At 30.9% G+C, this 27719-nt stretch overlaps 1 protein-coding gene across 4 annotated transcripts; it reads right to left on the bottom strand.

Moving 5' to 3' along the window:
- Window positions 1-310: 310 nt before the first annotated feature.
- Window positions 311-27343, bottom strand: LOC115890488 (transient receptor potential channel pyrexia-like). 4 transcript variants are annotated; one of them, XM_030910730.1, is made up of 8 exons: window positions 19621-19685; window positions 16694-16869; window positions 9367-9673; window positions 5838-6136; window positions 4161-4392; window positions 3817-3993; window positions 1611-3032; window positions 311-564 (listed from the first exon to the last, which is right to left on the bottom strand). In XM_030910730.1, exons 1-8 carry the CDS (start codon window positions 19656-19658, stop codon window positions 438-440), a joined length of 2778 nt encoding a protein of 925 aa, XP_030766590.1. In that variant the 5' UTR covers window positions 19659-19685; the 3' UTR covers window positions 311-437. The 4 variants fall into 4 exon arrangements, with proteins under 4 accessions (XP_030766590.1, XP_030766591.1, XP_030766589.1 ...); XM_030910731.1 differs by having other exon boundaries at window positions 311-568; window positions 1615-3032; XM_030910729.1 differs by lacking the exon at window positions 19621-19685 and adding an exon at window positions 26971-27343 and having other exon boundaries at window positions 311-3032.
- Window positions 27344-27719: the final 376 nt, after the last annotated feature.

Below are 27719 nucleotides of genomic sequence, written 5' to 3'. Positions count from 1 at the left end.
GCCCCATGCCCCCACCCCTCTGGATCCGCCACTGTTTATAACTAACAATTTAATTGTATTAATGTTTTTTAATAAAAGGTTTCCATTTATCATATGGCCAGATCAATATGCTTCAAGTCGAAAAGAATATTTTAGAGTGACAAACGATAGTAATGACAATTATTGTTGATATTAATTCCGAAGGAATGACAGTTTAGTCTCGTTTTTTAATGTTTGTCAAAATAATAATTCTATAGCTAAAGGTCGGACCTTTGACTACTTATTTTTCTGACCGGAGAATATTCTTTAAAGTCTGAAAAGAATATAGTGCAATGTTTCATGCAAGTCATTGCAAACATTTTTACCCTGTTTTGTGGTGTTATCACATTCTGTTATCGTTCATTTTATTTAGTATAGTGACCATCATCTTATGATTTGCTTCTAACATACTCTTAATATCACTCACATTTAATTACATCTAATTCATCCCTAATATTAGTTTGTCTATTTTTTGAAACTATTTGTTTATCTATTAATTTATCATTTTCATCAACTTTTCGTTTATTAGGATGCGTCAAAAAATGCCTATTTTTCTTGTTAACCCAATCCTGTTAACCCACAAATATTTCGAACTAAAATACCACTACAAAGTATCAGCAGAATATACCACTGAATCTCGATGACTCTAGGGTATTGGTTTATTAAACTAGCCAGCAGTGGGTTTTTGAAGCATACTTTCTTAGAGTCGTTAACCTCAGGATCTGTAATATTCTTGCTAAAATTGTAGCAGTTATAAGCTAACCCCATCATAATATACGATGACAGCATCACGACAAAAAGAAAGTAGTATATTGCTCTCGAAATATAATACTTCCTGATTTTCTTCCATTTAAGAAATAAGAAAGCAGTGCAAAGAGGGTGTACTAGTAATTCTTTCTGGTTCTCCTCGATCAGGTTAAACAAAAAAGTAGTCTCTCTTGGATAACAATGTTGTAATATTGGCGTAAAGTCCATGCGGACTTCAATCTCCTTGCAAGTCTTCTGAAAGTAACAGATTCGTCCATTTTCTTTCTGATGGTGTCTACGCACATGGGTGTTTTTCTACAAATCATTCCTAAGGCGATGTGGCCAGATCACTTCGCTGTCAAGTCGGCACCACATAATATTAGAGTGTTGACACATTCTGGGGCTTCGTTGAGGATGGCCAGACGAAAGTCGTTGAGGACTCTTCAATTTATTTTTGCATCATAGCTGAAAGTGTATCAATTGCTAAAGGTGGATACCTTTGACAATTGATAAATTTTGGACCAAAGAAGATTCTTTAATAGTTCTGAAAAGTTATACTTACAGTAATGTTTCATGCAAGTCATTGCAAACATTTTTTCCATGTTTTGTGGAGTTATCACATTCTGTTATCGTTCATTTTATTTAATATAGTGACCATCATTTTATGATTTGCTTCTAACATATTCTTAATATCACTCATATCATTAACTAAATCTTTTATATCACATTTAATTGCATCTAATTCATCCCTAATATTAGTTTGTCTATTTTTAGCAACTATTTGTTTATCTTTTAATTTATCATTTTCATCAACTTTTCGTTTATTAGGATGCGTCAAAAAATGCCTATTTTTCTTGTTATGTTTCTTGGCTAATTCATAAACATCCAGCAGTATATCTTTAGGCAATCTCTTTTCACGGGGATTCAACGGTTTAACGTAAAGCACTCCATGTGCATTTGAAGACACCAAAGTAGTCGATTGAAGTATTACTGATATAAATCTCTTACTGAACAGTTTACTGGACATAGCATTTTCTATGTGCGCCATTAATTTGGTTTGTCTTACTAGTTTACTAAGTTTTGCTGTTCTCTGCAGACCATGAATATCGTGAACAGCGATACCAAGAAGCAGATTCAATAATATTATAGTGACGCATAGTATAAACAAGGTATAAACAACTTGAGTACTTCCTTCTAGCTCATAGGGATCGTTCTTTTCTATGATCAGATCTAAATCGAGCTCTCCTATGGACATTGCCAAGACAGTTATAAAACCGTTGAAAAAATTGGAAAAATTCTGAGATTCCGGGAATATAATACAGAAACTAATAGTAAAACCAACGAGTAGGCAGGAAAATATCGAAAACACTTTTGTAAATTCACTTTGTACAGAAATATACATACAAACATAAGGTCCGAATATTGGCAGTTGCCCTAAAGTAATCATTAGGTTGCTCCAAGCCAGAAGCACAGCAAAAGCACTGATGTGATTTTGCCACTCGTAAGTTCTACCGGTGTAAACGAAAGATACCAGAAATACACTTAAAATTATGCTCCAATCGAAGAAGTTTTCCATGCGAGAAAAATACTGATATAAGGATGAATATCCTGTTAACCCACAAATTTTTCGAACTAAAATACCACTACAAAGTATGAGCAAAATATACCACTGAATCTCGATGACTCTAGGGTATTGGCTTATTAAACTAGCCAGCAGTGGGTTTTTGAAGCATACTTTCTTAGAGTCGTTAACCTCAGGATCTGTAATATTCTTGCTAAAATTGTAGCAATTATAAGCTAGCCCTGTCATTATATAAGATGACAGCATCACGACAAAAAGAAAGTAGTATATTGCTCGTGAAATATAATACTTTCTGATTTTCTTCCATTTAAGAAATAAGAAAGCAGTGCAAAGAGGATGTACTAGTAGTTCTTTCTGGTTCTCCTCGATCAGGTTAAACAAGAAAGTAGTCTCTCTAGGATAACAATGTTGTAATATCGGCGTAAAGTCCATGCGCACTTCAATTTCTTTGCAAGTCTTCTGGTTGCTGAAGGTGACAGATTCGTCCATTTTCTTTCTGATGGTGTCTACGCACATGGGTGTTTTTCTGCAAATCATTCCTAAGGCGGTGTGACCTGATAACTTCGCTGTCAAGTCGGCACCACATAATATCAGAGAGTTGACACACTCTGGGGCTTCGTTGAGGATGGCCAGATGAAGAGGTGTACAGTCGTTGCGGTCTCTTGAATTTATTTTTGCACCATACCTGAAAATGAATTGTTATTAAATGTATCTTCATTGGTACAATGATAGCAAGCAATAATATAATCAGTAAATGACTAATAAGTAGCTTGACTTAATCTACTGCAGGTATTTTAAAGCTTAAAGAACACTTATTCATGTGCTTTAATTATGTGATCTAGATATTTCAAATTAGGGTGGTAACTAAGGAGCACAGTAGATTAACTTAATATAACGTTACAAATTATAATCTTTACAGGGTCTAGGGATAAGAAATTGGAAATGTATCTCGGTTTAACATTAAATCATAACACCAATATTTATGAACGCTAAAAACCTTTTTGAAGTGAAACTTGTTTGCGCGTTGGGAGTAAAAATTGACGTGACACACGGCCTTGAGCAGAAGTGAACAGCGGCAGTGTTGCCACAGCTAGAGGGGTAGATCTATCCCTTTGTACAAGAATTTAACCCCGCTATCTCGTGATAATCTACCCCGATGAAAAATAAGTTTGTGGCAACACTGGGTAACAATCTGTGCCATACGCGGCTAAGAAAATCACTATAAATTATAGTGATTTTCTTAGCCTGCGCACATAGTGCACACACAATGTTTACCTTAGATAACTAGGATTACAAAAAAAGAAGTTGAAAACGAATCTGAACAAAAAAACCGTATACGTTGCAATTGAAGTAGAGTTCAAGTAGACTAAGGTTCATCAGTTAATTGTGATTTGTGATTCACTAAATTCTAATGTTGGAGGTTGATTATCTTGCACAAAATTAAATCCCATTCTGAGACTAAAACTTACATTAAGAGTATTTTGATCGTTTCACAGGTAGGCTTGCTAGATTTGCATGCTGCAGAATGTAGAGGAGTACGTTGATCGACATCAACCGCATTTGGATCAGCTAGAGCTTCTTTCAATAATAGCTTCACACATTTGTACGCATGAGCTTTAGCTGCCAAGTGAAGTGCTGTCTGCTCTCTAAAAATTATATTTTTTTTAAGTGTACAAAAATATTTTCTTTACAATTTTTTTTGTGAAATCCGCTCCAAAAAAATTCTAGGCAGAGTCAAGTATCGTTTGATATATCCTGATTTTTTTCTTAATTTATTTAATTTAAACCCGAATGAAATTAAACGTACACTTACTTGTAATTCAAAAGATCCGGACTAGCATTATTTTCCAATAAAATACTGATGCAATTAAAGTTCTTATTCTCAGCTCCCAGATGAAGAGGTGTTTGTTGTTTGTCCTTTGTTATAACATTTACGTCAGCACCCCTTTGTTTAATTAAAATTGTTAAGCATTCATTACATCCCAATTCCGAAGCTAAATGTATTGATGTTTTTCCTGCAGCATCTTGTTGCATTACATTAGCACCTAAAATGAACATATCTATAGTCGTTTTAATAATTTTACCCTATCTATCTACGAGTATACAGGGTGCTACAAATTCGAGGTACGAGTATTGGTATCTGGGTAACCGTAGTAGATACGAATATGACCCTCAAAAAAGTTTTAATGATGATATATTTTAGTTTTAATGATACCATCAAAAAAGTTTTAAGAATTTCAAGGATTGCTGAGTTTTTTGGAAAAACAGGATTTTTTTGAAAATCAATTTTATTTTTTCCTGTTTTAGCATCCCAAGGCGCAACTTTGCCCCAATTTAACCATCTTCAGTAAGCCAATGCTCGTACCCTGAATTTGTAGCACTCTGTATATCCCCCCCTATTTATCTATCTGTTTCACATTTTACTGAAACATTGCTAAAGCCATTACATAACCAGAAGTCATGAAGGAACGGGATCTTCACCAACCTACTTAGACAGTCAAGGCGCTGATAAGCCCAAAGATCGGGACTTTCCACTGACTTGGCAGAAAGGAAAAGAATTATATAATTCTTGGTGCCAGTAATAGTGGCATCATAGTGCCAACATAGTGGCATCTAAAACAACAAAAAAACGGACAACCTGACAAAGCAAGGATCATCCAAAGCCTGTCTTGGTCCAGAGCCAGTACTAGGAATATCAAAATGTACGATTCTAAGTGAAATGAAACTCTCGATAAAGGAATCTCTCTTTATTACTATATTAGGTCATCTACTGGTGAAACAGACAGGAGCACAGGTATAGCAAGGCCTTCATCCAAAGACCTCATTATACAGGGTGTCCCAGAAATAAGTACAAGTATTTCAAGGGGTGGTAGATCGCGATACAAGAAACATATTTTCTCTTTATCGTTTTTCAAATAGGCCCAAAATAACACAGTTATTATTTCACTTTGAAAATTTCCAAAAAAAAATATTTTTTGCTAAAATTTTCAGAACTACTGGATCTTTTCTGGATTTTCTTTCTTGTAAATTTAATCTATTACCTATGTTGCCATATTATCAAGAAATTATGTTTTTAAATAAAAACTAAAAAAAATTTCAAAAAATTCCGAATTTTCAAAAAAAAAATTTCGGGAAAAAACCTCATAGGCGTGTTTCTGTGGTTGAACTATACTACCAGTTAAAACACTTGCTCATATTTCTGGGACACCCTGTATAACCACAAAGGAACTGTTAATGCTCGGCAGGAATAAAGTGAGAATTAGTATATGTATATGGTATATACAGGTTGTTAATTTGTTTATTACTCCCGGCAAGAGCTTTATGGTTGAAATATGGCAACCTCAACGCGACCGGACGTGTCGGCAGAAAACCCTATAAGTGCATGCGTTCTCAATAGGCAGTGTTGCCATTCTGTTCCCCTATAAGTAACTGTCCAGTTAACAACCTGTATATCTTCTACTTCTATATTTTACATACATAATATACACACCTTCGTCACAGAGCAACTTCAAACAGTCAACTGCATTGGCTCTGACTGCACAATGAAGTACACTTTCAATACTGTTCTGGAGATCATTAGTTAACAAATTAATATGAGCTCCTTTTTTTAATAGTATTTTTGCTGTTTCGGTACTATTGCCAAAGACTGCGCAATGTAACGGAGTGTAGCATTTGTACATCACATTTGGATCGCTGCCAATATGAGAAAGGAGATATTCAACACCAAATGTACAGCCGCTGAAAGCAGCGAGGTGCAGAGCTCCAAGTCCATAGGTAGGTTCATAATAGCTGAAAACCGAAAATATATTTGTTAACAAAGTTTTTAACTTGATATACCATTACATAATAAAAAATGAAGATGTGTGAATTCTTGGCCAAAATCTATATACAGGGTGGTCCGAACTAACTGTATTCCGGAAACTTCGGCAGCATGTTTAGCTAATAAAAATAAGAAAAAAAGTTTATATAAATATATATCCCAAAATACTTAGTTTCGGAGATACAGGGTATAAAAGTTTAATTTTTATTTAGATTTTTCCAAATAATTTCTGAAGTAACATAAATATTTGGATGAAAATTGGTGTCTGGGAGTTTTTTGACATGAGAAATTTGATTTTGATTAGCGATGGGAACTATCGAATGAATTAGACTATCGAATGGTTACTGAATGAATGATTTCAACTATCGAATGGTTTTATTCGAATAAAAGCATTCATTCATTTGTATACTAAAGCATATGTGACAACCTCGCCGTGCGACTAAATGGTTATCGTTGAGCCACGGGTGCAACTTTGTTCATGTTTCAAAGCGATAGCAAAGTAATTTGTAGCTTGATGCACTATGTTCAGTAGCAACATCGATTCGTCGCGATATTCTGATTTCTCGCTTTGTGGCGAGGCGACAGTCTAGACACGTGTGCAAGAGTGTGATAGTGATACCATATTTCGCAGCATTTGAGCGACAATAGTATTTCAATGAACATAGTACCGATCTGGTTTCGACATCGCTTCTAAACGATCGGTTGCTAACTTGAACAAAGTTGCACCCCACGACTATCGAATGCTTTTGATAAATGAAATTTAGTATTCGTTTGATTTTTGTGTGCGTCAGTGCATTATTAGTTCTTCCAACTTTTTATAACTTCACCTTATAAATACTGTGCTATTTTTGCGTTTATTAAAATATTTAAAATACTAAATTAGTAGTTTTTTAATTGACGATTGTGTGCGTGTGCAGGTGTCAAAATTTTTCCGAAAATTTGTGTGATTTTCCGTAGCCCGATCTTTCAATTATTTTATTTTATATGGTATATATTATGGTCTATTTTTTAATGGGAAATTTTGAGAAGTAGCAATTTTTAAGAGAGATGAGGTGAACTTAGAATTTAATTTTAAAAATACATATTTGTATTTTAGATGTTTTAATAATACGAATTAGTTGATGAAAGTAAATGGTTCTCGAACTCAAACTATGGGGTGAGAAAATTAAATTGAAAGTTTTACACGTGCCAATTTAAAAAAGTTAACAATGTTTGTTTTTGTTTGTGCTAATTCTCTTACATGTAGTTTTTTGCGAAGAAATATTTCATTTATTTTTAAAGTAAATGCCAGTAAAAGTAAATATTATTTTAAATAGTAATATAAAAGTACCTAATATAAATAATTTTGATTTCTAATTTTTATTTATATTTTCCTTCCATTACACTGCATGCTTAGAAAATTAATAAATGTTTATATTTCATGATTTTAAAGTTTGTTGTTAATATAACAAATTAGTTCTGTAATTATTATTATTTAATAAACCAACGTTGACACAAAAAAATTAAAGATTATATTATTTTTAAATAGGATCTAATATAAATAATTTTGACATCTAATTTGTTGTTTATATTTTGCTACTACGTAAAAAGATGTTTAGATTAAATTATTTTTAATTTTGTTGTTATAGGTATAACAAATTATTACTGTTATTATTATTTTTATTAAACCAGTCTTTGCGTAAAAACATTAAAAATCATTTTCCTACATCCAAAATATTTTATTATCTAACCTAACCTAACCTAACAACAGAATATTAATAAAAAAATGCAAAATATTTATACATACTATCGCTAACTAACTAAAGCCAAACAATAATATTCTTTGCTAATATCAACTAATACCAATATATGGCAACAGCGCCCTTCATAATGTATTTTCTGTAAATACTAGCACCTCAATAAAAAAAATAATGTGTCCTTATCTTTATATGACTCCGCAAAAAATCAAAGATGCTGGCTTCTTTCATAGCATTGCCACCGACCGCTGTCGGGTTTCTCGGAAAGAAACCTACGTCGCCGGGCGACAACTAAAATCCAGTTAATATTTTATTATAATCGATCCTGACGAATAAATGAATTTGATAAATGAATGAATTTTATAAGTGAATGGTTTTTGCTGCCGAATTACTAGAATACAATATTTCAAGGCAGATGACGTATCTATTCGATAATTTTTATTCGAATAGTTTTCAACGAATGTTTTTTTACTAGCTATCGAATTATTCGAATGAATTGCAACTATCGAATGTTTCGATAGTATTCATTCGATAGTTCCCACTACTAATTTTGATGTCAATATGACTCCTATGTAGGGGGCGCATCTACATGTGTTTTAAATGTTTTGAAGGGTAATAACTTTACGTCCGTACCTGTATAAAACTACTGAGTGAAAGAATATATATTTCCGTGATTTTTACGTAAAAAATGTCTCTTGGTAAAAATCGCTACGAGCAACCGTTCTTATGATATTTAGATTGGAAATAGTCAATACGTGTCATTATTGACTAAAAATAAACATGTTGAGTAGATAGTTATGTGATTGAAATGATAAATTTGGGATTTTTAATTAATCATAAATTTTTCTTCGAAAAAAATATGATAAAACAGTTCTTATTGAACTTTTGGCATAAAACATTTCAAATTTGTGATTTCAGTCTAATAACTATTTAGTCAACAAGTTTAATTTATGTCAATGATGACATGTATTGATAATTTCGATTTCAGATATCTCGCGAACTATTACTAGTAGCGATTTTTACCAAGAGACCTTTTTTACGTAGAAAACGTCGTAAATGTATATTTTTTTACTGACTAGTTTTATACAGGTACAGACAAAAAGTTATTACTCTTCAAACTAGTTAAAAAATATGTATGTGGTCTCTACAAGTAGGAGTCATATTGACATCGAAATCAAATTTCTCAAGTCAAAAAACTCCTATACTACCATTATATAACCCATTTTGATACCAATTTTGATCCAAATATTGACTTTACTTCAAGAATTATTTGGAAAAAATCGAAATAAAGAAGGAACTTCTACACCCTGTATCTGCGAAACCAAGCTTTTTCGGACGTACATTTATACGAACTTTTTTACTTATTTTTATCTGCAGAATATGCTGCCGAAGTTTCCGCAATACAGTTCGGACCACCCTGTATATCTTCACTAATCGCCACACACTTCGCTATACACACTTACTCAATTGAGGCTCCCAATTTCAAAAATCCTTCCAATAAATCCCATCTCTGGATGAAAGCGCTCCATAGAAAAGAAACGTTCAACTGTGCTTCACTGACATCCTTAAATATTCCTTCGAGATTATCATTACCAATAATTTGCCAGTCGATATCATCGAAGAAAGAACTTTTTCCAGAAATAAATTTGGTGAGCTCTACAAGGTTGAGCTTGATGAGTTCGTAATGTAGTGGAATGTTCTGTTGATTATTTGTTGAAACGTTTTCGTAGAAGTCAAATATGTATTCTGTTGATGGTGGAGACCCACAACCTAAAAATAATGAGATAGTTATCATGATTTATTGGTATAATCAATTTTATTCTGTCAGATTAGACCTACAGGGTCTGGCAATAGTGCGTCGGGCATCTGTAACTCCTAGAATGAAAGACTTGAGAATTTTATTTAAGTGCAATTCTAAAATATCTACTAGGATGTATTTCAGGAAAATATTTTAACTTCTATAGGGTGGCTCAAAAAAGTATGGGTGGATCGAGATGATTTTTTTATTAGGCTTCCTTTCTTATGAGTAAATATACTTCGATACCCAAGTAGCATTTTCACGACTTGCGACCACATGTTTATTAATCACAACGTTGGATTAGTTACAAAAAATAGTAAGCTCCCTACCTTGGGTATTAAAATAAATTTAAACGTTTTTATAACGTTGTGCCGACGTTGGACTAGTACTACAGCAAAGTAGGAAGCTTCTGCGACGTCGAATAAACGTTGTCTTGTAACCTTTTTTGCTTAAGTGATCTTTAGGTGATTCGGACAACGTAGTTACAACGTTGGATAATATAGAGTTTTCCGACGTCAGTTTCAGGACCTATTCCAACGTTATGCAAACGTCGTCTGTTTTACTAATTCCAACGTTGTTTAGATTTCCTTATTCTTACGTTGGTAGGACGTAGAGTCACTACCTTTTTGCAACTGTATTGAACCATAACCTTAAATCTTAAATTTTCAATTCATTGTTCTGTTCAGTCAGACAGTTCAGTGCTGTTTTTGTTTTTATAAAAAAAAAACTTAATTAAAATGGGACATAAGAAAGGTACATATAAAACTAAATTTAAATATACATCGACATATATTACCGACACTTCCTCGTTTATTTAGATTATAGAGGGCGGCACAAGCTAGACTCTAGAATGACTAAATTAGGCAATCTTGCGACTAGTATACTACCTGTTAAGGCCGAACTGCGACTTTATTAGTCCAGTATGCGACTACTCGAACTACTCCATCTTAATCTCCAAAACAACAAAGTTAAAGCCGCCATGTTGTTAAATAAGAAAATGTTTCGTTCTTAAAATAGCAATTCCTGCTTTTTGAATACATTAACTTGAAATATTTGACCCTAAAAAATACGCGGAAACAATTTTTTCGAATGCGAATAAATTATTCTCATTTTACTAAAAAAAAAATTCAAGAAAATTTTTAAAACTTCTTTAATTTCAAGGCCCATTAGTATTTTTTAAAGTAGAAACAATACATTTATCAATAAAGTTGTTTGCGTTTAACTTTTTACCTTGGGTAACGAGTTACAGAGTCGGTTAAAGTGTTTCAATAATTATGATCTTCAAACATCCTCCACACTTAAATACTTTTGTTTTGTTTTCCTTCACTGCCATCTGACATATGTCTCTAACTAAATTATAAATATAATATTTTTACTATAATTATCCCAATTTAGGATAAACGCGACTTAGACGCCATATTAGTTTTGTATTTCTGTGAATTAGGATTTTAAACAACGTTGCAGTTTGTACTAAATTAGGCTTCTAGCCAACGTCGGTATCCAACGTCGTTTCGACCCAAAAATTATTCTCCAAACCAGTGCAGACTAGGGTTGGCACGAGGTTGTGCCGACGTTGCGCCCCGACGTTTGGTCGCGTGGCAGAACGTTGTCCCGACGTCCAAATGCTGCTTGGGTAGTTTCAGAGATATTAATAAATAAATAAAATATACAGGGTGGCGCACTTCATTCGCCTCGGCCATTTTTTTGTGGATATATGTAGAGAGGCAATGTGCATAATTTATAATTATTATGCATAGGTGTGTCAGAACTAACATCCATACCAAAGTTATATTTTTTCTTATGGAACACCCGATATTTTATTTCATTTTTGGATTTAGGCATAAAATAAGACATTTATTATAAGGGTTTCATATGTTTAAATGCTTTGGTTTTTGAGATATTTAAAAATATTTAAATATGCATGCTATAATAAAAAAGTTTGTCAACACCCTGTACATTACTTTTCAGAGTAAATTCTTGTGCTGATTTTTTTGAAGCCGGAGAAATAAAATTTACTAAAAAAATTGATTGCTTCCTTAAATGTATACAGGGGTATCAAAAATTGCTGGTCTATTTTAAATATTTATTTTACATAAAAAATCTTCGTTATTTCAAATACAACACTATGTATTTTTTTAAATAAGTCGAAGCAGACTTAAATGCCCTTTCAAACTATATTAGGGTTTCCTATACCTATCTGGCTCAGATTTTGAATAAAAAGCGATTTTTCAATAAAATGGTAATCAAGATGGTTGGTGTCGCCGCCATGGCAATTTGCTAGTGACAGTTAGTAGCTATTTTCAAAATCGACGTTAGTTTATGGACTTCATTTAAGTTTATAACAGTTTACTTTTATTTAATTTACCTACAATAGTTTAATAAGTAAGTATTTATTATTTTATTAAGAAAAATAAAGAAGTAGTTCTTTGATTTATATTACGATGACTTGTAGATTGTAGATATATTGGATTTTCTATAAAAGAATCAATTAAGCAGGCAAATTCATTTTCTTCACTTCCAACGACACGTTTCTGTCTAATAGGTTTTTCATATACCACACTATCAGCTATGCGAAATAGGAAAAGTAGTTTTTCAAAGGAACGCTTGTCAAAAAAATCCTATTTGTAGGTATATTTGAAACCTTTATATCACGCACTGTTTACCTCAAGGATGAACTATTTAATGAATATATGTAGTAATACGACCGAAAAGAATTTAAACGCATTGCAACGTCAACAAAATAAAATTTTAAAATTAATATATAAATAACACAAAAAAACACCAACACACATATTATTTGATACAGTGCAAGAACTAGATATAAAACAATTAATACTTTTTAATAGCTTGCTACTGCTGTATAAAATAAAAAACAATACTATAAAAACGAATATTAAATTAAATACAAACAAGGAAGTTCACAATTACCAAACAAGGAGAAAGTCACATATTAGAAGCCATAAAGTAAAAAATAAGACAATAACACAGAGGCTAACAACAAAAACAATTCAAACATTCAATAGTTTAGCAGAGGAGGTAAAAAAATTGAAATTTATACAATTCAAAAAAAGGATTAAATGGTTAATATTAAATAGAACCATACACTAAATTAGTGATGGGAATAATCGAATTATTTTCACCATCGAATAATTAGTAATAATTCATATTTCACAATCGAATTAATAATTCGAATTATTTAGTAGTATTATAAATTTAACCTAAAAATAAATTCGTCCCAGCTAATGCTCGTCTAGGGGCTATTTTAAACAAATCTGAACCATTGCCATACCTCTATTCTATCACTGAATAAAAAATAAAAAAAATTCTTTATTCAATGTATTCTATTAACTGTGCCGAAGCCGTTTAATAAATTAAACCATAATTTAAAGTTTTAAATTTAAAAGTGCCGAGTTTATGATTGTTTCAATTCCTATTGAAAAGCTCATATCTAAAATAAAAGCTTCTTCTAAAACGATATAAGTATGTCCTTGTTTACGTGCGGTTCGTATTTCTTTTTATTTTATCAGTTGCAATCAATAATTATTTAGATAAAAGAAGAAAATTAATTTTACTGTTTGGCAGGTGTTCGGTGAAATTTGGGTGAGATGGAAATGAACCAAATAATAGTAGTATTCTTTCGTTCTGAACGAAATGAAAATTTTCACTTAAACTGATTTATTCCTACGTGGTATAGGAAATAACAATGATTTCTGGATTTTTCTATATCGGATCGTTCCTTTCTTTGTCGATTCCCTTTATAAATCAGTTTAAGTGAACATTTTCAGTTCGTTCAGAACGAAAGAATACTACTAATAGTACTATACTAATTACTAATTACTAATATTCGTATTCGTCCATAAGAGGTTATGTTTTATGTTCATTTGTAATTCGGTTACCACAGATATAATATAAAATACTACTAATTTTTATCTCGATTATATCGAAAAAGATAATTCGAATTAGTTAGTTTTAATTTACTATCGAATTAGTCGTATTATTTAATTCGAATTTTCCCAACACTACACTAAATCCAGAAATCGACGACAAAATTAATTAAGAAAAGAATGCCTTCGATACCATCTGGCCAGGATCTGGTACCATCAGGTCACTGATGCTGCGACATATGAAGAAGGACGACACCCAGATTTTCTATGATATGTATATGCTGTACATTATTTATGTGTTGTATATATGTTTTATATGAGGGAATAAATAAATTGATTAAAAAAATAAATAAAAATAACCTGTTATAAGTTTAAATAAAGTCCATAAACTAATGTCGATTTTAAAAATAGCTACTAAGTGTCACTAAAAAATTGCTATTTTATTTCTACATCTTTCCATTTTCGTATAATCAACCGAACGAGGTGCGCCACCCTGTACATTTTTTTCAGCCTTAACAAAAATGATTAAAAATTCAAGAACCATCCTGAAATTAAAACCATATTAGGTATTTTTTTAGATGGGCTGTATTTACTTTGCTATAAATATGGTAATCGTAAATCATACAGGATGTTCAAAATTCTACGCCATAGTTTCTAAAATATAAAATAATTTTTCTTCGTTTTTTTTTATTTTTTTAATAGATGGCGAATTAAAAAATTAACATTTTTTGTATTTAGAGTATTTCAAAATTTTTAACGTACATTTGTACAATGTATCAAGACCCAATTCTAAAACCACACGGTATAATTCTAATTAAAGAAATAAATTAAATGTGTAAAAATCTTGGAAATCTTGGAATCACACTGTTTATTAAAAAATAATGTACTGATACATAAAATCATGATAAATTTTATGTTAGACGCAATTTTGTAAAAACTTTAAACATCAAACCTGACATGGAAGGGCAGATCAGTTAACAAAAGGCCTGAAAGAAACAGGTTGGCTTCTTTTATTATAGGAATTACATAATATAACTGTTTTAATATGATTTTTATTAAAGAGTCAGAGAAAGTGCAAGAAGACTAAAATCTTGTTTATGAGTTATCTTAGTTTAAACACCTGTATGTTATATAATTATAGCGGTAGGTGTGGTAATACTGCATTCAAATTATTTTCCTCTGAATTAATTTAACACAGATAATGTTTTAACCGGTCAGAACCTTAAGGTCAGAACGTACAAGGTTTCTTCCATAGAAACATTTTAATAACAATTTATTGTAGATTTAATTGTCACTTTACTGTGGAAATTCCTTTACCATGCCAATTTGTAAATGGGAAAATTATAGAACACACTTTAATTTTTATTACTTATTTTTTTAATTAACATTAATTTTGAAGAATCTCAGTATTATAATTTTTATGACTGTTATAAAAATGAATTTTTATATACCTATTTTTGCTGCTAATTCGACTGTTTAGATTCTTTTAAATTTAAATTAAAAGTTCTCGTTCAGTCTATTACAAGAGAAAACAAAATGTTGATATTTTGGGGAAAGTGTAAAACATCCTGTGGAATTGTTTAACAAACTACGGAATTTAAAAAGAAGTATCTGTCATCAACTTGCATTTATTTATTCAATAGCTGTATTTCTATTGGAGATATTTACTTTTGAAGAAAACAGTGTAACGATTTACAGCCAATTTTAGTATTAAAAACATGCTTAAAAATCATCAAAATTGGTGCACTAGAAGAACCGTATGATCGAAATGGAAAAAATTATATGTGGATGACAGTGCACATATAACTTTATGTATAAAAAGACAGCGATCTTCATTTCATAGCCATAGCTGACGCCATTATTTTTAGATCATTTTGTAGTTCAAAATGATCAGGTCTACTAAAGACAAATATCAGGTTACTAACATTACTAAATACGTATACGGGGTGGTCCGAACTGTATTCCGGAAACTTCGGCAGCATATTCTGCAGATAAAAATAAGTAAAAAAGTTCGTATAAATGTATGTCCAAAAATGCTTAGTTTCGAAGATACAGGGTGTAGAAGTTTCATTTTTATTTCGATTTTTTCCAAATAATTTCTGAAGTAACATCAATATTTGGATGAAAAATGGTGTCTGGCAGTTTTTTGACATGAGAAATTTGGGATTTGGATGTCAATATGTCTCCTATTGGTAGAGGGCGCCACCTACATGTTTTTAACTTGTTTGAAGGGTAATAACTTTTTATCCGTACCTGTATAAAACTACTGAGTAAAACAATATACATTTACGACATTTTTTACGTGAAAAATGTCTCTTGCTAAAACTCGCTACGAGTAATGGTTCTCGAGTTATTTGGAATCGAAATTATCAATACCTGTCGTCATTCGCATACATTAAATATGTTGACTAAATAGTCCTTAGACTGAAATCAGAAATTTGAAATGTTTCTATGCCAAAAGTTCAACAAAAACTGTTTTATCATCATTTTTTCGGAGAAAAATTTATAATTAATTAAAAAAATAAAAAGTTCCCAAATTTATCATTTCAGTCAAATAACTATCTACCTACTCAACATGTTTATTTTTTGTCAATAATGACATGTATTGACTATTTCCATTTTAAATATCTTGAGAACAGTTGCACGGTGCGATTTTTACCAAGAGACATTTTTTACGTAAAAAATCAGGAAAATATATATTTTTGCATCCAATAGTTTTATACAGATACGGACGAAAAGTTATTACTCTTCAAAACAGTTAAAACTCATATAGGTGGCGCCCTCTACAAATGGAGTTATATTGACAAAAACAAATTTCTCATGCCAAAAAACTCCCAAACGCCAATTTTCATCTAAATATTGACGTTACTTCAGAAATTATTGGGAAAAAATCTCAAAAAAGAAATTTATACACCCTGTATCTCCGAAACTAAGCATTTTAGAACATACATTTATACGAACTTTTTTGCTTACTTTTATCTGCCAAATATGCTGCCGAAGTTTCCGGAATACAGTTCGGACCACCCTGTATGCATTTAAAATATAAATAATTCATGTACCTACGTGAATTTCAGTCATTAGTTTTAAGTCATTTAAAATATGACTTACCTTCTATAGCAAATTCTTCTTTCGACGATCTGTAATCCTTTAAAACAACACTTGTTTCATCTTTACTGGTTTTCCAACAACTCACTAAATTCAGAAAACGATTTCTTGCACTTTGAATTCTGCTAGGATCCTTTATATTGATCTTAAAATTCTTCATCGTCACATATTCTTTTTTACTAAAAAAAGGAACATCCTTATTACACCCTCAAATGATATCTATAGATATTCTCAAAATACATTTTGGTCATCATCACATTATTAGAGTTGTTCATATATCACAAAAAAAGTAAACAAATGGTATAATTGAATTAATTCAATTAAAATCACATTCGTATTACAGTTAATAGACATTTTGATAGGGACATTTTAAATTTCAACCGATTATGTATTTCGTTTCAGAAAACTAAACATAGTTTAGATTTTCTTAGAATTCGTTATTCGGTATTTTTAATACATAAGTAATTATCTACATCTACTGTTAAGTTGTTTGTTGTTTAGTAATGTTCAGTTGAAAGGGAACCTTAATAATAGTTTTGTAAGTGAAGGTCAGTGTTTTACTAATTGTCAGATAAATGATTTTATGTTTAGGCATGGATTTCTAAATTGATGACCTGGCGAAGGTGCCAGAATGTATTGTTTTAAATATTATTACTAAAATTACTGGTTTAAGCTTCATTAAGAACCTCGCAATTAGTGTATAAATTAGTGGTTTCAATTACACTTTATACTTTTTAGTTTACGATCATTCACAATCTTTAAAAAACACAATTAAAATTAATAGAATATCCTATAGCAACAACTTGTGGTAATCAGTTGTATAAGGGTTGTATCCATAGAGAAAGTCTAATATTAAGCTTATAAAACAATAAACTTTTGATTTATAACCACATTTTCTCTTGACGGATGATAACCAAAGGCCAAAATGACATTCCTCGCAAATTTTAAAGTATAATTAAAAGAAAATTGAAAAGTTAAAAGATTGGTAAATTTTTCCACTAATTGAAAATTCCTACTAGCGATGGGAACTATCGAATGAATTAGACTATCGAATGGTTACTGAATGAATGATTTCAACTATCGAATGGTTTCATTCGAATAAAATCATTCATTCATTTGTATACTAAAGCATATGTGACAACCTCGCCGTGCGACTAAATGGTTATCGTTGCGCCACGAGCCACGACTATCGAATGCTTTTGATAAATGAAATTTAGTATTCGTTTGATTTTTGTGTGCGTCAGTGCATTATTAATTCTTCCAAATTTTTATAACTTCGCCTTGTAAATACTATGCTATTTTTGCATTTATTAAAATATTTAAAATACTAAAATAGTAGTTTTTTTTAATTGACGATTGTGTGCGAAGTGGTCAAAATTTTTCCGAAAATTTGTTTGATTTTCCGTAGCCCGATCTTTCAATTATTTAATTTTGTATGTATATTATGGTTAGATTAGATTACATTTTTTAATGGGAAATTTTGAGAAGTAGCAATTTTTAAGAGAGATGAGATGAACTTCCAATTAATTTTAAAAATACATATTTGTATTTTAGACGTTTTAATAATATGAATTAGTTGAACTTAATCATCATATTTAAGTAATGTGGTTAAGTAAATGGGGTTATCAAACTCAAATTTTGGGGTGAGAAAATTAAATTGAAAGTTTTACACGTGCCAATTTAAAAACAAATGTTAACAATGTTTGTATTTTGTTTATGCTAATTCTCTTACATGTAGTTTTTTGCGAAGAAATATTTCATTTATTTTTTAAAGTAAATGCCAGTAAAAGTAAATATTATTTTTAAATAGTAATATTAAGTAATAAAAATTAATATAAATAATTTTGATTTCTAATTTTTTATTTATATTTTCCTTCCATTACACTGCATGCTTAGAAAATTAATAAATGTTTATATTTCATGATTTTAAAATTTGTTGTTAATATAACAAATTAGTTCTGTAATTATTATTATTTAATAAACCAACATTGCCATTTAGAGACTATATTATTTTTAAATAGGATCTAATATAAATACTTTTGACTTCTATTTGTTGTTTATATTTTGATACTACTTAAAAAAAATGTTTATATTATTAATGATTTTAAATTTTTGTATAAAAATTATTAGTGTTATTATTATTTATTATGCCAGTCTTTGATTAAAACATTAAAAAATAATTTTCCTACATCCAAATAAAAAGTATTATTGCAGTGTAACAACAGAATATTAATAAAAAAATGCAAAACATATAGACATACTATGCCTAACTTTAACTAATGCTAAAGAAAAATATTCTTTTGCTAATACCAACTAATACGAATATATGGCAACAGCGCCCATTCATAATGTATTTTCTGTGTAAATACTAGCACCTCAATAAAAAAATAATGTGTCCTTATCTTTATTAGACTCCGCAAAAAATCAAAAGATGCCGGCTTCTTTCATAGCATTGCCACCGACCGCTGTCGGGTTTCTAGAGAAAGAAACCTACGTCGCCGGACGACAACTAAAATCCAGTTTATATTTTATTAAAATCGATCTGACGAATAAATGAATTTGAGTAAATGAATGAATTTTATAAATGAATGGTTTTTGCTGCCGAATTACTAGAATACAATATTTCAAGGCAGATGACGCATCTATTCGATAATTTTTATTCGAATAGTTTTCGACGAATGTTTTCTTACTAGCTATCGAATTATTCGAATGAATTGCAACTATCGAATGTTTCGATCGTATTCATTCGATAGTTCCCACTACTAATTCCTACCACTAATTCTAACGTTCTGAATGCTTACATTCAAATTAGAGGAACAAACTTCTACGCTAATTGAAACCACTAATTTACTCCACTAATTGCCAGGTTCTGAATGAAGCTTTACTTTCATAAAAACAATGGTTCATAATAAAACTTGATTCATACATACCGGGTGGTGTACACGCGTTGGAAACCAGAGAACCCCATGCAAATTTTGACTTGTCAAAATATTGGCTCTCCTATTGATATTACAGCGAAGTAACAGAAAAGCTCATGAAAGAAAACGCCTTGCGTGCCATCTTCTGATGCGTGTCAAATACTCGTCAGCGAGTAATGGCGGTATATGTATATGTGTACAGCGAAGTCGTAAATAGGTTTTTTAAAGGTCTCTTGTGGCTGAATACACATGCCAAATTTAATAAAAACTGCATCTATGTTTAAATTGAAACTGAACAGGTAACAATGCAAAACCGGACAAATGCCAACATATCTTAAGTTGTCAACCTATGATTTTGTCAATTTCAAATTTAATTTTTTTCTATACGTTAGGCTTTTGATTAATTCGAACAAGTTTTAAATTATAAAATGCATTTCGTGGACACCAACCGTAGGTCCTAGGTACTATAACGTAATAGCGTAGAGAGCATAACAAATTACATTTGACAATAATAAAATCGTAGGTTGACAACTTCTTAAGGAATGTTGGCATTTATCTAGTTTTGCATTGTTACCTGTTCAGTTACAGTGGCGTAACTACCGATGTGCCGTGTGTGCGAAGCACACGGGCCCGAGCCACAGTGCTTCGTCCCATGGACAAAAATCGAAAAAAAAGTTAAAATTTACTAATATCTGAATATGTAATTTTATACTTATAGCAATGTTCAACCATCCTGTATATTATTTTTCATAAACAGCGTTTTTTATTAGCAAATATTTTCACTAAAAATAAATTTTGCGATCATTATCTTATATTAGTAAAAAGAATAACATTCATAGTAGTTCTGTATATGGAGTTAAACGGTATGTACTTAATTGAAAGCCACTATGGATATTGTTAAACAAGGTATGTACTTTAAATTTATTTCTAAACAAGTTCGTTATTGTTTAGTTTTTATTTATTTTTTAAGATGATTCTTAAATGGGTATAAAAATTTTACGTTTTCAAACTTCAAAAAGTCATTAAAAAAAACATATCAAAACATATCGTATTTATTGAATATTTTTGTTGCCATATTCATACACTTTTAATTTTTGTATAGTTCACCTGCGTCCGCTTGCGACGGACTTTATTTTTTAATACTTTTCAGATGGAGTAAAATTGATAAGCAATGCCGATCTGGTTAATACTTGGCTTAATCATAAGGACAAGAACTCAAAATTATTTATATTTCAAAAAATGTGTTCTTTATTAGATATTGATGAACCTTCCAGTCCAATTTTATAACCACTTGTGCCTGAGCTCACTATGTTGGAGCGAAATGTGGCATAAAAAATGTTTCCATCTTTCAATTTATTATAAAACCTCATACCAAAGAAAACGAAAAAATAATATATGGATATGGTCTATTAAAGAGGTAACTATTAACATCCGAACCCCTCATACCAACAAAAAGAACAGTAACAACGCGAAAAAGTAACATATTAGAAAATGATGTACAGAAATATCGTATATGTGAGGATATTTCATCTACCTGTGATTTGGATACTATAAATTTGGAAGGTTCTGTCAGCAATGATTCTTCTGAATCAGAGTAGTTACGATCTATGCATTTTGTTGTCCTAAAGTAAATTTATAGTATCTTAAGTTTTTTTTTATTAAATATAACATTAGTTTCTTTTTCATTAAAGAAAAACATTTTTATCTTATATTAGGCTTATATTGTAGGAATCACGTTCTAATGTTATTCCAATTCTTTTTTATCACAGGAATTTATTTAATACTTACACCGTTTTCATACTATAAATTATTATTTCCTTAGATAGAACACAGCTCCAACATTTTTATTATTTATAAGATTTTTTTTCATAAACGTGGGACTAAGAACATCATCATTTAGTACAATGAGAGTACTCATCATTTCTGTCAAATAAACCTAGTTTGAATAAATTGCCTACAATAAAAGAGAAGTTTTGCATTTTTGTCCTCTAGAGCCATATGTTCGAAGCACTGTGGCGAGCCCTCGGGGGCCCGGGCCGCATTTCCATATCTATCACATGCTATCGCGAATCAAGCAGAATCCTTCTGTTTCTGATGAGGTAGATATATATGAAATGGGTCAGGTTCTATACCTTAAATACCCCGACGATATTGCTTATACGATTTCTTCTCAGTTACTCTCCTTCAGGCAATGTTTCCGAAATAATTTATATGAAATCAATTGCATTTTTGAACTCACTGAATTTATTTTAATTAAAAACCTTTCATCGTCTTCTAGTTTCAGCGAGATTTTAACAGCGTGTCATATTTTTCTCACCTTACCTGTTTCTGTGGCCTCGGCTGAAAGATCTTTTTCCAAATTAAAGCTTGTCAAAAATTATTTAAGAAATACTATGGGCGAAAAACGGTTATTAACTTTAGCAATTATTTCAATAGAAAATGAAGTTGCCCGTACAATAGACACATTGGTAATATTGTGTCAACTTTCGCCCATGCTTAAAGCAGAGAAAAAAAGAATTTTAACATGTTCATGTTCCTATTTACATTGTTTATTTTAATTTAGTGAGTTTTGTTGTTGTTTTTTGTTTTGTTTTTATTTATTTGATATTTTATATGTTTTGGACTACACATTCTGTGTTGCAGTAATAAATAATACTATATAAAAATTAATTTGATAATGTTCAAAACCTCAAATTGGTCGAAGGAATTTATCCTTATTATTTACTCTGATAAATGTTTTAAATTTCAATCCTTCATATTTTCTCAATGACTCGATCGATTTTCAAAAACGAGGCGGGGAAATATAGAGAATAGAAAGCTCTTTTCATTGCGGCGCCACTTGACCCCCCTTCCCATTTGAAAAAAGTTGGGGGATGACAACCCCACTTAGAGGCTTGAAGATTTTGCAATCATTTTTGGGGCAAAAGTTGTCCCCCTCACAAACAAAACTGGCGTGTTTTTGAATTTTCTGAAAAAAAAAATTACCCTGGCCGTTATGCCTTGCGGAACATTTTCGATTGGCCACCCTGTATTATTCAGATTAGTATATAAGTATTGAAATATGTAGGTGTAATAGGGGGCCCGGTAAAACTTTTGCACACAGGCCCGTGAGTCTGTTGTTACGCCACTGTTCAGTTATAATTACAAACAGATTTTTTTAAACTAGACAAAATTGGCTTGCCCAGAATGTTTGAAATTTCGTATGTGTATTCAGCAGACCTTTAAAAACCTATTTACGACTTCGTTGTAAAATCAATAGGGAAGCCAATATTTGGGTAGTTCAAAATTTGCATGGGATTTCCTATGTTTTCAACGTCGATGCACGTATATAAACCTGAAATTAATTACTATAATAGCATATACAGTATGTCCCTGAATCGTCATTGCAAGAGGAAAAACTTTTTATTATTAACTTTTCGAGAAAAAATTAATTCTTCATAAAAGTTTTTGTTTCTTCTAAAATTATTAATCCCTTTTATACTTTTTCAAATTCCCATACAGTTTTAGAGAAAAATATGAAAATATAGTTGATTTTTTCAGTTTTAAAGTGTTAAAGAAGCCTAAAATTTATAATCACTTTTTTTTGAACTATATTTTATATTTTTCTCTAAAGCAGTATAGAATTTGGAAGAAGTATAAACGGGACTAACCACTTTAGAACAAGGACCATTTTATTAAAAACTTTTAGTTAATAATAAAAATGTGTTTCCTCTTATAAAGACGGTCCAGGGACATGCTGTATATTATTAGTTAAATAACAAATGACTGTTGGTTTTTTTTAATTAATTTTTGGTAAATCACATGCTGATTATATAACAATAGTTAAATTAATATTTACAAAGCTATTTGTTATGAAAAAATAAATAAGAAAACTATCCAAAACGAACAACGTAAATTCATTCGCGGAACTGAACGTCTGCTTTTTTTTGTTGTAGTTAGAACGCGGATTATTAAATAATAAAATAATCAAGTGGAAACCACGTTATTAAACATTAAAGTAACTTTAATGTTGCAAAAATATGTTGGTTAGAGCCAACAGTTAATTTTGTTAATAACTTTCAATAATATCAGGGCCGCCGCTACCATGTGTGCAAAGTGTGCGGTGCACACGGGCGGCCAGGTATAGGGGCGGCCAAAACAGGCACCACTGATTTTTTTTCTTAAATACAAACAAAAAAAATAAATAACGATCCTATTTTCCCTAATAATATTCTTATTAAATATTTTATGACCACATAATCATCTTTGATCCCAAGCAGAGAAAAAGACTCGGACAAGTCGAACAAGTCGGACAAAAAATTTAGGATCTTCAACTTCAAAAGAAGTTCTTTGTGAAGGAGATGAAGAAAATTCTATTTCAGAACAAACTACTTCGGTTGCAGCTAGTGACATAAATAATGAAAGGTCAAATGACAGTGATAGCAATAATAGTGCCAGTGCTGAGGCTGAAACCATAATCAACACAGTTAATCTTTATCAGCGGTTACGGCTTGCTGTGTAGAAAGTTCCAGCCTATACTTGGTTTCGAACGATCCCGAAACATGGCCTGCAAAATTTAATCCAAATGAAGTTCAATTTATTATTGAAAATTGTCCAAGGCGAATTAAAAACTTTAACTTTTCCAGAGATAAAAATATAAGGAAATGTTCATTGAAAAATGATACCAAAAGGGATATGACCAGAACGTTAGCAAAATCACTAAAAAATCAAATTTTTGAGTTTAAATTTATATGCTCTATTATAATATGGCACGATATTTTAAGTAAAATTAATGTTAGCAAAATAAAACACTAAATCACCATAATACACCAAACCACTTTTACTTTTACACTGGACGCGCGTTTCGTTAACCAGCATCATCAGCAGATGATCAGGATTGAAGTTGAAGATGGAGCCTTGATCACCTGCTGATGAAGCTAACATGGTTAGCGAAACGCGCGTCCAGTGTAAAAGTAAAAGTGTTTTGGTGTATTGTGGTGATTTAGTATTTTATTATGCTGTGTAACACCAAAAGTTCCAACTCCCAACTGTAAAATTAATGTTTGAGCAAAATTCTTCAGTCATCAAAACTTGACACAAAATCTTCATTAGATGTACTCAATAATTTAAAAATTATTTCATAACCACACGTTCTGATGGACATTTTCAATTTTTTTAAACGAATCGAAGGCGATAGCTACAAATTAATGACATTCAAGTAGCATTCCCCAGCTTACCTACCCGAAGAAGAAAAGGCATTTTGAGTATGAAGAAACTGATGAACCCCTATTGTCATCTGAGTTGTCATTTAAAATAAATTTATACTTTAAAATTGTGGATACTGCCATAATGGCAATTGAAAAACGGTTCCAATTACTACAATAACACTATTTTTTACAACAGTACACTACAATACTACAATAACACCTATTTTCAATGTAATATATAGGATAACTATAATTAAAAACGATGACGAAACTAAAATTAATTGTAAGAAAATCCATCAGGCCTTTAGAGACACAAACAGCTCGGAGAGTGATATCAGCGAAACCGATTTATTCGAGGAAATTAAAGCTATTCGACTCTATTTTAACAGAGAAAAATATCCTAGTGATATACTACTAGTACATGTACGAAAATAATCTACATTCAATATTTCCAAATTTAACCCTAATTATTATACCTAACCTCCTAACCCTAATATTCCTAACACTGCCGGTTGCTGTAGGAACTGTAGGTACCTCAAGACTTAATATTATTAGACTTTGTATCTTCGATGACGCAAGGAAGACTTTCTGCTTTAGCTTTGTATTGTTATCTATCGAACAAGAGGTATGCACGACATTGGGTATTAAAGATATCGTCAAATTTTCGGAAACGAAAGCCCGAAAAGTTCGATTTCAATAATTTTTTATGTTGTTTAGTTATAAGTGTTTTATTTTACTGGACATTTATTTTTTTAATTTGGAGACTAGACTTGACTCTGCGGGATTAAAACTTTAATTATTTGAGTAAGTACTTATTTACGGGTATTAATTATACCATACATGTCTCGGCTAATATAGACATAATATTATATATAGGTATGTCAAAAATCTATGCAATTTTTATATATTTTGTTTAATATAAGGGGGCGGCAAATATTGAGTTGCACACGGGCGGGTAACACCTTAGCGGCGGCCCTGAATAATATATAATTTCATTAATTTTTATTTATTTAATTAATAAACAGGGTGTCCCAGAAATAAGTGCAAGTATTTTAAGAAGTGGTAGGTCTCGATAAAAGATACATATTTTTTGCACAAACTTTGAGAACCATTAGATCTTTTCTGGATTTTCTTTCTTGTATAATTTAATCTACTACCTATGTTGCCATATTATCAAGAAATTATATTTTTTTAACTAAAAACTAAAAAAATTTCCAAAAAATTTTTCAAAAATCTTTGAATTATTTTTCGTGAAAAAAACCTCATAGGCGTGTTTCTGGGGTTGAACTATACTACCAGTTAAAATACTTGCACTTATTTCTGGTAATACACCTTGTATAATTCCGCCTCCTTGATGAGATAAACGCAATTTTATTAATCACAATTAATAAAATTAAAATTAAATTAATACATTATATATTTTACCTAATTTATTATTCAATTTAATATTATTACTATTAGGTATTATTACTATTAGTCCAATCTACAGCAATTTCAAATAAAAAAATAATGGTATTTAAGATAATTACAAAAAACCTAATTTTAAAAAGTTACTATGCATTTCTATACCCATGATTATAGGAACTTTTTTTCATATTTTTTTTGAAGAATCAATGTGTACTTATTTAAAACTTTCACAAGTTAATCATATTAAAATTTTTGAAAGGTTGCTATTAAGACTTGGATCAAGGCAAATTAATAAAATTGCGTTTATCTCATCAAGGAGGCCGAAATCGACAAATTATAAAGAGACAACTTTTAATCAGCATTAAACTGCTTACACTATTACAAGAGAAAAAAAGTCAGTGACGCACATGTTTTTTTTTTACAAAAATATTCCAGTTATAACCCATATACACGTCCCTGGTGAATATTTCGACAGTTTTTTAGTTTTAAAATATGTCACATTTATAGTAACTTTTACCCTTAAAATTTCATTCGAAATGCCAACAGTACTTGGAAGAAAAGTATAATAAATCGAAAAAATATTAAGATTTTAACACCCTGTAGCTACGAAACAAAGCAGAATTGCATCTATGCTGATATGAAAAATAAATGTTATTTTTTCGTGATGAATCTTCCCACGAGAGATGGCACATGTTTTTTGAAACACACTGTATATATTTTTTTCTATAATATTAATTATCTCCATTATAACTTATTTAATAAAACTTACCCAAAAATGTATCTCAAACATTCAACCTATTACACACAATAAGCCACAAACCATTCACATTTTCGCAAACTACCGAAATCCAGTTATCCACCAACATATTCACTTCTTTTTCAAGAACAAGAAAAAGAGGTTGCGCGACTTCAGGCCAAAAATAAACCACACACAAGTTCAATTAATAAGCCAATAATTTGAAGTAAAACGAAAAGCAGCAACCGCTATAACGAAATACTACAAGGAGCGTCGCAGATCGTATGCATATTAGCAAAAGGCTAAGTCAAGGAGTAGGTAGATACTTAATTTATTCATACTGTGATATTAGATGCCTCAGGCTTAAGAAGAAAGAGACACTTTGAATATGTAGAAATATGTTTTAGATGATTTGATGAGCTGGCTGATGAGAATGAGGAAGCTATAATAAAATACTAGTGTTATTTTTATATCGATTGGATGTAAACAGATTTTAAATTGAATGGCCCAATAGATACCTACAAAGACCTTCGTGGAATTTTATTTCATTATATAAAACAAGTTTAAACCAGATATTGTATAGAGTGTGTCCGACATTCAGCATTGTTGTTTCTGCTTTGCATCAATTTACAGGATGTCCCGTTTTCGTATGTTTTGCGGTCATTTTTTGGCGAAATGTTTTTTCGAAAATTTGGATTTTTTTTAATTTTAAGTTCAAAATCGTATTTTTTGATAATATGTCAACATAGTTAGTAGATTAAATTTACAAGAAAGCAACTCCA

The sequence above is a fragment of the Sitophilus oryzae genome, unplaced genomic scaffold (genome assembly GCF_002938485.1).
Source record: "Sitophilus oryzae breed Bouriz unplaced genomic scaffold, Soryzae_2.0 scaffold_866_pilon_pilon, whole genome shotgun sequence".
Lineage (NCBI taxonomy): Eukaryota > Metazoa > Arthropoda > Insecta > Coleoptera > Curculionidae > Sitophilus > Sitophilus oryzae.
The sequence above is the reverse complement of the archived record's forward strand: the minus strand, read 5'-3'. Positions and strand labels throughout refer to the sequence as shown.

Bases quoted from the DNA above. Each gene is read 5' to 3' on its own strand.
- LOC115890488 (XM_030910728.1), bottom strand. From the start codon at position 19,658: ATGGGGTTCTCTGGTTTCCAACGCGTGTACACCACCCG. The intron at 16,870-19,620 runs GTATGTATGAAT...TCCTTTTTTTAG, and splicing joins CAACGCGTGTACACCACCCG to TAAAAAAGAATATGTGACGA. The intron at 4,393-5,837 runs GTGTGTATATTA...TGTTCATTTTAG, and splicing joins GAAGTTGCTCTGTGACGAAG to GTGCTAATGTAATGCAACAA.